Raw genomic sequence first — 10,956 nt, 5'->3', positions numbered from 1 at the left:
AAGGTATTATAGAAGTAACATTTGTGACTTTAAGATTTATAGAACCAACATTATTGCTCTTAACCTCATCACTTTGAACCATACCTAACCCTGAAGCTTTCTTCCAATGACTATGGAATTATACTCACCCCATCTCATGTTTTTTCCCTTCCGACTTCCTCTTCATCATGTGAAATTTCTTCAACTTTTCCATCCACCTTCTCACTTTTAGCTTGGTTAAATGTACCAAACTCTTTGGCTCTCTCTTATTCCTTAACTTCGGCCGTAACCTTATATTCACGACCCTCCTCCACATATTCACCAATTTTACATTCATCTAGTTGAACCTCATAATCAAGATCCACCTCCTTCCCATCATCTTTTGGATTTTCTATTTCTTCCTTTTCAATGGTTGGCACCCAACCTAATATCCCTCTAACGCAGGCATCAGATTCATAGTTCATATCCCTAAATTTCACATATACTCTTTTCAGAGAGCAAAAGCATATTAAATGCTTTAATACATGATAGATTGTTTTATTTACTTTTTTTCGTCTTCATCTTCATCAATGACCATGACATCTCACAATTCACTGGCAACCTTCTTATATGTTCTTAATGTCCAAGCCAAAGATGTGAGTCACCACCAATCTCCACCCACACCATTTCGTTCATCAATTCTAAAGTCCTTTGATAATGGTTTCAATTCTTGAAAAAACCATTTCATCAATATATTTTGTTTGAATTTAATACATGTATTTCTAGCCAAGAATTCTACCCATACTCATAAATCATCATCCACATAATTAATATCTAAATTTCCTTCCTTTGCTCATAACTAATCTCGAAACCACCCACTTAACGTCTTCACCAAATCATTTATTTAAAAAAAAAAATCATTTATCTATTAATTATATTAATAATGCGAGTATAAGAGTATTGTTTATGACAAAATAACATAATATAGAGATTTTATTTTTCTAGGAAAAAAATTAGAATCTCAACAATAATATTAAATATTTTGTTATTATCGAAACTAAATTCTATTGATGATTTCATATACTATAAAATCGGGGAATAATCTTCTTAAACTAAAGATAATAACAATCGGAAATCACCAGGAATTTTATATTCATTAGGAGTCCTACGTCTATCTATATATATCATGCAAGATGCAACTAACCTAAAAACTAAAATACAATACCCTGCTACTCCGGCAACCTTTCAGGATCTCCGACCATGTATCGGGTAGCAAATGCATCAGAGTATCTGGTGATCACCGGTTTCGGGATCGACGACATCAAAATCTCAAAGAAAGCATGGGTACTTCCCGGCCAGTCCTGCTCCAAATTCGACATCTCTCCGGTCAACTACACTTTCGATCTCCACGCGATGAGCGCCGAGAAACTTCCCTTCAAACTCCCCGCCGTGTTCACCATTGGTCCCCGGATCGACGATGACGATAGTCTCCACAAATACGCCAAACTTATCTCTCCTCACGATAAGCTATCAAACCATGTGAAGGATCTCGTCATGGGGATTATCGAGGGGGAGACTCGTGTCCTTGCTGCTTCCATGACCATGGAAGAGATTTTCAAGGGCACCAAGGATTTTAAGAAGGAGGTGTTCGATAAGGTTCAGCTGGAACTAAATCAGTTCGGATTGTTGATCTACAATGCCAATGTCAAACAACTGGTCGACGAACCTGGACATGAATATTTCTCGTATTTAGGCCAAAAGATCCAACAGGAGGCTGCGAATCAAACCAAGATCGATGTTTCTGAAGCCAAGATGAAGGTGATTTGAATTAATCTTATATTTTTCATGTAGATGTAGATATTGAGTTTATGATTAACGATTGATTAATTGGTTGATGATTTGATTCAGGGTGAAATTGGATCCAAGCTTCGCGAAGGCCAGACGATTCAGAATGCAGCGAAGATAGACGCAGAGACGAAGATCATAGCAACACAGAGACAAGGAGTGGGGAAGAAGGAGGAAATAAAGGTTAAGACGGAGGTGAAGGTGTTTGAGAACCAGAGGGAGGCTGAAGTGGCTGAAGCAAATGCAGAGTTGGCAATGAAGAAGGCAAAGTGGGCCAAGGATTCACAGGTGGCCGAGGTGGAGGCGAACAAGGCGGTGGCGCTGCGGGCGGCTGAGCTGCAGAAGGAGGTTGAGATCATGAACGCGTTGACTCAGACGGAGAAACTCAAGGCTGAGTTCTTGAGTAAAGCTAGCGTTGAGTATGAAACCAAGGTAAATAATTTATATCAAACGTAACTCAATTTTTCAATCAATCCTCTATAAAGCATGAATTTAAACTTCTATTTGAATAATCGATGTAATTAAACAAAGGTACAAGAAGCGAATTGGGAGCTTTACAGAAAGCAAAAGGCCGCAGAAGCAGTTCTCTACGAGAAGGAGAAACAAGCGGCGGCTCAGAAGGCGATGGCGGAGGCGGCACTTTACTCCCGCCAACAAGTCGCCGACGGTGAATTATATGCAAAGCAGAAGGAGGCGGAAGGACTTGTTGCTCTTGCTCAAGCTCAAGGTACTTACATACGCACACTTTTGGATGCCATGGGAGGCAACTATGGAGCTTTAAGGGATTACTTGATGATTAATGGTGGAATGTATCAAGAGATCGCCAAGATTAACGCCGAGGCTGTTAAGGGTTTGCAGCCGAAGATTAGTATCTGGACCGGCGCAAATGGTGGTGGAGAGGGTGGTGATGGTGGTGCGATGAAGGAGGTCGCCGGCGTTTACAAAATGTTGCCGCCGTTGTTTAACACAGTTCATGAGCAAACGGGGATGTTGCCACCAGCTTGGATGGGGAAGATCGCGGAATCTAAACCACCGCAACCACAGTGGACGTAATTAGTTTAAATATTTGAATATATTTATTAATTTACTGTTTAAAGTTAGACATTTATATTTTGTAATTAGTTTAAAGTTTGTCGTTTATATTTGGTAGTGCTTATTATTGTTGAATATGATATATACTTTCTTCAGAGTTTGGTAACTAAATAAATCTCATAAGATTTAGACTATCTAGAATAACTGTTATATATTTTTTTTAGATTTCTTCCAAATAATTGGTACATATGATATTGATAACTAATGAGTATATACAAATCTGGTTTAAAATTGTATACAGTATATTTTAACTTTTAGAATTTCAAATAACGTTATCGTCACATAATCTAATCAAATTCCACAAAAATCGCCACATTCTTTCTAAATATTAGAATTGTTTTACTTTAAGACGTTTAAGAGTTTGTTTTATTTATAAAAAAATTGCAAAGTTTGTTCGATAATAAATTACAAAATGAATCGGAAAATATTGGTACTTTAAAATTAAAATCTTAATGATTAAATCATAAAAAAAAAAAAAAAAAAAAAAAAAAAAACCCTTTGATAAATTAAATGTTATTTCTTATGTTATAAAGAAATAAATTATGTACCAAAAAGTCGGACGTAAAATTTGACTTCTGTATCGATAAGCTCATTTATAAAAGTTATAAATAAATTAAATGTTATTTTTAAGGTTATAAATAAACAATTTTTAACAAGCTGATTTAAGAAGTATCAAATGTTTGAAAAGATATATCCTTAGGATTTGTTTAACTTTAGTTGGGAGTTATATCCAAAATATATAATTCAAAATAAATAATTTATAGAAGGATAGTGATTTATACATAATATTTTTTAATCATATTTAGATAATTGTATTATAATTATATAAAACATAATTTTGTACGGCTATTTTTTTTAAATATTTTGTATTCTAAGTTAAAGATTGTTTACTTATCTCCAAATTTCAAAAAAGATCTCCAAATTATAAAAAAATATGAGCAAAACAGAAATATAAGTGTTAAATGATGGTAGAAAGTGAAAAATATCAAAACATTAATACTTCGATCTAGTTGTCATTTTCAATTTTTAACTTTAAGTATATGGTAAAACTAGAGGTGGCAAAAATGGACACCACACGAAACCCGACACGAACCCGACACGAAATAAACGAGTTTGGGTAAGATATTTCAACCCGTTTAAATAAACGGGTTGACACGACACGACACGAAAATTAAATGGGTAAGGTTAGAGTTGAGAATTTCAACTCGAATATGACTCGAAAATGACCCGTTTATTTATATGCAAGTTTTTTGAATTATTTAAATAAACTAGAAAGATACAAAACCAAAAACATAAGTAAAAGAAAACCTACGAACTGAATTGTTTTGTAATGTTGAAATGACTTAACCTTCTAGATCAAGATTTCATTTCAGTTTTTTCATTCTCTCCCAAACTACCAAGTCTCTTTCACCACTCTCACATCCTCATGACATTGTCATCCGCCTCCCCAACTCCCCACTCTTTTAATTTTGTCATCTAAACTTGCTATGACTTCATCTATTCTGTCTCAAAACAATTAGTTTTTCATTTACGCCTACCAAACTCCTACTCTTTCAACATGCTCAATCTTTTCACCTCACATGACACGACATATTTCAAGGTATAGCCCTAACCCGAAACCCGACACGAACTCGACACGAAAATAAACGGGTTGACACGACACGACACGTTAATTAAACGGGTTGGGTTAGGGTCAAGCACTTTCAACCCGTTTAGTGTTTCGACACGACACGAACCCGACACGACATGACATGATTGCCACCTCTAGGTAAAACAGAAATATTAAAGGAAGGATGTATCGGATATTATTATTTATATAATAATTTGATATATTTATAGTTTAATGTTCGTTGCAGTTTTTATAGACCTTGCACTTTGAATAAGAAGAGGTCGAATGCTCAAATTCTTTCTAAAAGTAGTCGAGAAAAATATGTCGATGAAACCTCTTGTTGAATGGTGAAGATATTGGCGTCTGGTAAGTTGTGGGTATGTAAAACACTTGGATACGACCAATCGTGAGCTTTTCTCGAAAAAGTGTATATTCATTTCAATGTGCTTCATTTCCTGATGTTTGGATAAGTAGACCACTAAGATTTTATCACAAAACTAGTTTATAACCCGTGGAAACTACGGTTTTTATTTTTATAATTATTGTATAGACAAAAAAAATTACAAACAAAAAAAATAACATAACTTTGATCGTAAGAAATTTAAGAAAATTTAGTTTTTAAAATAAAGATATATTATAAAAAAATAAGGAATTATAAAAAAAAAAATTAACAAAGTTTTATTAACAATAATAATAAAACATGTTATGAGAACTAATATTTTACAAACAACTTACAAATTTCTAAAAACTTCTTGTTAGAATTTTATTTGTAACTCTACTAATTTTTTAGATTGTCTATTATCCAAATATAATTTCTTTAATTTTCGTCGTTCTTTAGCTGAAGTGGAATCCATGGTATATTTTATTATCTGTATATGAAAATAATAAATAATTAGTATTTAATATACAAAATTGTATGTTAAATAAAAAGTTATGTATAAAGTTACAATTATAAAAAATGTTATAAAACAAATATAAAATATGATTAATAGTTTAAAAGTATTTGTAAAAAAGATAATGATCGTATTTTACATTCAAATTTTGAATTAATGAAAAAATGGATTTGAAAATGCAATGCCAATGCAATGATCACCATCAATTGGTGCCAAATGTGAGTTTTGAATGAACATCAACCGGAACCAAAATAAAATATGTAACTTATTTTCATAGAACAAATAAATAAAATTTTAAATTTGTTACTTTTTAACTAAAGAATTAAAAATACTAATGAAAGTATTAAAGGATTTAATAAACAATCTATATATATATATATATATATATATATATATATATATATATATATATATATATATATATATATATATATATATCTTAATCTTAGTGAAAAAACAAACGTAAAGTAAGTGACGAGAAGATTTATTTGTTAACGTAAACCCCAATAAAATTGAATTCAGCCAACTTTTTCTTTAATTCCTCAAAAAAAAAAATTTATATATCATCCGTATACTAATGTTCTTTGTTTTAAATCACATAAAAGCTACCCAAAAGCTCTTATCTTCAAACCGCAGAAGACTATACAGTGAGTCGTGCAACAGTGACATATGAGATTTGAAGAGTCGTAGAGGGTAGTGACGCCGTATGAGTTTATCGGCTGAGCTTGATGGTAGGCTGACAGACGGAGGCAAAAAGTGTAGCCGATTGTAAGATGTATTTCAGTCGGTTATTCAGCGAGTGGCTGCCAGCTGAAGAAGACGGTGAAAGTAGAGAGTCGGGACTAAGAACGGAGAGGGATTAGAGCATCATCAACGTATTTCAGCAAAATGTTTTTGTTTTTTTGGATCTAGGGTTTTAACTTTCTTTAAATACTTGTCAATTTTTAAAAACATTCACTCCTCACAGGATGGATTTTTCTTCATATATGGTTTCATAATTTGAAGCCTGAAAATGGGGATTGATTGAAACAAATTGATTTGAAATGATACTTCAAATAAAATTGGAATACGAAAGATGGTTTTTATTGATTCTGAATCCAAGCTTGAATACAACACCTAGGTTTGTCAGTTGTTCTTTCCTAACACACTTTTCTTAGCCCATATCCCAGAAACTGCTGTAAATCACTTAGTAATGCAACGTGTTTAAGAAAGGAATCAATGACAATCAAATATGGGGATTATCTAATAAAATATATAGTTTAGTGTTTATACATCCACACTTATATAAATATATTGAAATTAAAAAAAATTTATGTTGATGGGGGATTTTAGTAACTTTATTTTCTGATAAATTCATACTAAAACTTTTAGGAAGTTGTTTTGTTGCATGTTTAAGTGATTAAGACTTATATAGATTTAACAACATAAGATTTTAACTGTGTATATATAAAACATCCTTTCTATTCTAAAAAGGTCGTCATAATCTTCACCTTGATGAAAAAATTTACAAATGCAATAACCATATATACACAAATATAGAATTTAATAATATGCCCTTTACGATTTCTAATATGTTTTCTTCTTTTTCTGGAACTAAAGGATTCCGAATACACAAGTTAATGTTATACTTTATATGAAATTCAACACCTTCAAAGGATTCGGAATTCAAGCTTTGGATTAGTCCTTTTATTGTTTAAATTAATAAAAACCATTATTTCATATTCCAATTATTCATTTTTAAATCAGGGGCATAATTGTTATTTTTTTAGAGTGTAAGTGAAATTTTTTTAGGATGAAATGCAATATCTTAGTGAGCAAATTACATTTTCTAGTGTTAAGGTATATTTTGTCCCATTTATTATTTTTATTTTCTATTTTTTATTTTTTTTACTTAATGTGTTTATATATCAATATTTTAAACCAATAATTGGATTTATTTGATATGAGGAACCACAATTATTAATTGAAAAGTATACATTGGAAAAGAAGTTTTCCAAGCTACGATTGGTTTGTCCTATTTGCTCTTAATTTAATGAATTAATCATTTTCTTTTATGTTCGGTTATGTTGATTGTTAATTTGTTTTATGTGGAAATATTTGGGGTTTTTTTTCTCATTAAACGCTAAACGGATAAATCCTGTCATACATGTTGCATAAACAAATACTGTTTCTTTTATATTAAGTAAATGTCTGAGTATGAGTAAATGACCATATTAACCTTGTTGAGCAATGAAACAATTTTTTAATATTACAGGCTCTCTGGATGTGAAGCAAAATGAAGCCATTGAAGTTGCTGCTAATAAATTGGCACGTAGAAAAGGTGTTACTGATGAAAATCTAAAATTAGAACATGAGTTGAAGGTAAGTGATGTACCTTTTGTAACCTTTGGATTAACATTAGCCATGATTAAATGACCATTTTACCCTTTAGGTTGTTGAGGATGAGAGGTATATTTTCATGTCATCCTTAGTGGGGATATTGGCTGAATATGGGATTTTGCCTCATTTTACAAATGTTGAAGGTCTTTCAGATAGCATAAAGGTATGATATGAAATGTATTAAATTTGATTATAAAAACTATACCATTAAAACATCAATATAATTTTCTTGAATAAATGATTTAGGTGGTTGTAATTCGTAAGCATTTTACCCAACAATGAAGATCTAAAAAAGGAATAAATTTTCTTATTTATTAAATTGCATGCCATTGTTTAGAAAATAAATTAATAACCTTTTTTTATTGTTAAAATTCTAAAAAATAGCAATATAATTTCTTGAACATGATAGAAATATGATTGTAGTTTATGAAAATTAGGAAACACATTATTAAGAAACAAACACATAAAATAAGGTAATATCAGTAGCAGTCATGAATCTATAAAATAATCTGATAACACGAAGCTTCATAGTGAACAGGTCCTTCAAGACATCAAGATCATGGATGAGAGTAAAATTAGCAGCATCCATGAATCTGTAAAATAAGGTAATATTATAAATACATAACAAAAATAAAATTGAACATAAATGTTCCCTATGATTATTGATTCTGAAAAAAAAATAGTGACATAATCTGACCTCTATGATTATCAATTCAGAAAAAAAGAGGATGAAACTCAAGAATTTACTGAGAAATGTCAACTTAGTTTAAAGTTTTTATCATTTTAATAGATGTTTAAAAGGTATGAAAATGTAACCAGATAGATTGAAATGTATGAATATTTAAAAAAAAAAAAAAAAAGTAGTGTCATAATTTCACCTCTATGATTATCGTTTCAGAAAAAAAAAGGATGATGGAAGTGAATAGTTATGTATATTGAGCTGATGGATTGAAATGTATCAATGTAGATGCAGGGGTGCGGAAGAATTATAGTCTGAAAGTTTTGAAGACACCGAAAAAGAAGAAAACAATTATAGGTATCAATATTTACACTATTTATAGGTATAATTGATAGGTTTATAGGTATAATGATAAAACAATCGGCCATTCTTTGCTGATTTATAGGGATTTCAGAATGCAGGTAAAATTTGAATTATTTAACTGATATGCTGATTTTTTGGAGTTGATATGATGATTTGAAGATGTAAAGCAAAGAATCGGCGGAAAAATTCAGCAAATCGTATTTGTGGTAGTGAATCTTGGAATTAAAGAGGTTTAATAGGGGGAAATTGGAATATCATAGTTGGTTTTTAGGGATATCATATATGTATTATCTATATTAAAAAGCATGTAGATTTGTAACATTAAAATTGATTTACTGAATTTTAGGATGTGGTTATGAATTGAAATCGTATTTTTGTATTTAGAGGTTGAATTTTTGAAGTTTAATAGGCATACACGTGGCAAGTAAAGAATGTGACAAATGGCAGTTTTATATGAAACCTATTTATTTATTTCTATTTATTTATTTATTTATTAGAAAGGGAGATTAAGGTTCCAATTGAAGAGGTATGTGAAGTTATCACAGTAGATTGAGAAATTGTAAGAAAAGTTTAAATATTTTAAGAAAGTTATACTTTAGTCTTAATATTTTTTTTTAACATAAAAGTCCAGATTATTTCATTTTGGCTCGAGTTTACAAAAAAAAGAAAATCTTTTTTTTTCTTTTAACATGAAATGAGATATTATTGTGTTTTTACCATGGTTCTAAAAAACGTGTCATGGCACGAGACGTTACCTAGCCGTTACGAAAACGTCAAAAGTGGGTTTGTTAAGCGTGACGCCCAAATAACGTGTCAAGGCGCGCCTTATCGCGTTATAACGCGAGTTTTTTTTTTTTTTTTTCAGACCAGTTCTAAAATAATTGAGTTTTTGTTAATTTTTTGATACTAAATATTAAAATAACACTTCTAAAAACTTTATATATTTGATAAAATTCAATAATTATATGATTTATCTTTTTTAATTTATATAAAATAGTCAAGCCTTGAAAAATGTTGGTCGATGGTGGTGTGGGAGAAAAAAGAACATCCGATTAGCAGTGAACACTCGTCGTTTCCACCATCTCTTTGCCCTCGCTCCAGTTCCCTAGTTATGAACTCCCACCGCTACGATCCATCTCTGCCTCTCGCTACCCTAAATTACTATCCATCCCCATCACCACTCATCGTCGCCGACAACCCATTCGTCGTTGCCCCCTCCTCTGTCACCATCCGGTGGTTAAGTGTCGGCGGCCAACCTGCTCGAACTCTGACATCGGTGGTCTAACTCACTCAGCCGACCCTAAAAAGTCCCTTCTCTTCCATGATAATCTCACTAAGGTAAATTGCAATATATGTATCTTTTTTATTATTCCTTATCAGTGTGTATAAATGTTTCATGCATTTTGTAATCCTGTAAAATCCTTTCTCAACGGAATCTTGACCCACATCGTTCTTCCTTCACTATAGATCAACAGTTTGGGTTTTTTGCTCTTAACTTGGTTTTGATTGTCTTATGCAGGTCAAATGAATCAAAAATATTATTAGAGGAACTAATTGAATGAAAAATTGGGTATGTCTGTATATGTATGCCAAATTGGGTATTTGAATTTTACTTATTTTCCAACACTCTCATGTTAAATAGATTGTTTTACTTGAAATTTTAGGTTATCAATTAATGTCCAGTTTATTATAACTATAGCGAGGATTGAAGATTACATGAGGTGATCTCCAAATCAGGTAATTTCCAACACTATGTTCTTAAAATAAATTTATCTACATAACTTTCTAGGTTAAAAGCAAGAAATAGCAACGTGCTCATCATTTTATTTCATATCAGATGTAGATGCTTGTGATGGCATCAATTTGGAGTTTTGGAGATTATTATTACAAAATATGTGTGCAAAGGTATCAGACGTGAATTTGATGGTCGTGAAGGTAAATTGTGAATCTTGAGTTTGAATATTAACGAAATACATTTATTTTTATTTTTTCATGCACAAATCTTCTTGGAGAGGCGTAGCAGGCCCTGAGTGATCTTGAAAAGCTTGAAGCTTAAGAGAAATGAAGTTAGTCTTGACTGTTCGAGTTGATTTATATGTATTTACTTGGTCAAATGATATTAATTGACTTGTTGATTG

The 10,956-nt window shown here is 31.4% G+C and overlaps 1 protein-coding gene across 1 annotated transcript; it reads left to right on the top strand.

Annotated features, from left to right (window-relative positions):
- The first annotated feature begins 1,218 nt into the window (after positions 1-1,218).
- Positions 1,219-2,856, top strand: LOC111895209 (flotillin-like protein 4). Its single transcript, XM_023891311.2, has 3 exons — positions 1,219-1,776; positions 1,867-2,235; positions 2,335-2,856. The coding sequence occupies exons 1-3, from the start codon at positions 1,219-1,221 to the stop codon at positions 2,854-2,856; spliced, it is 1,449 nt and encodes a 482-aa protein (XP_023747079.1).
- Positions 2,857-10,956: the final 8,100 nt, after the last annotated feature.

This window comes from Lactuca sativa, chromosome 6 (assembly GCF_002870075.4).
Source record: "Lactuca sativa cultivar Salinas chromosome 6, Lsat_Salinas_v11, whole genome shotgun sequence".
Classification (NCBI taxonomy): domain Eukaryota; kingdom Viridiplantae; phylum Streptophyta; class Magnoliopsida; order Asterales; family Asteraceae; genus Lactuca; species Lactuca sativa.
Note: the sequence above shows the minus strand (reverse complement) of the source record. Positions and strands in the feature narration are given on the sequence as shown.

What these genes read in the sequence shown, in the direction of transcription:
- LOC111895209 (XM_023891311.2), top strand. Translation starts at nt 1,219, where the DNA reads ATGTATCGGGTAGCAAATGCATCAGAGTATCTGGTGATCACCGGTTTC. An exon ending in TTTCTGAAGCCAAGATGAAG is followed by an intron (nt 1,777 to 1,866) that starts GTGATTTGAATT and finishes GATTTGATTCAG; the next exon opens with GGTGAAATTGGATCCAAGCT. An exon ending in GCGTTGAGTATGAAACCAAG is followed by an intron (nt 2,236 to 2,334) that starts GTAAATAATTTA and finishes AATTAAACAAAG; the next exon opens with GTACAAGAAGCGAATTGGGA.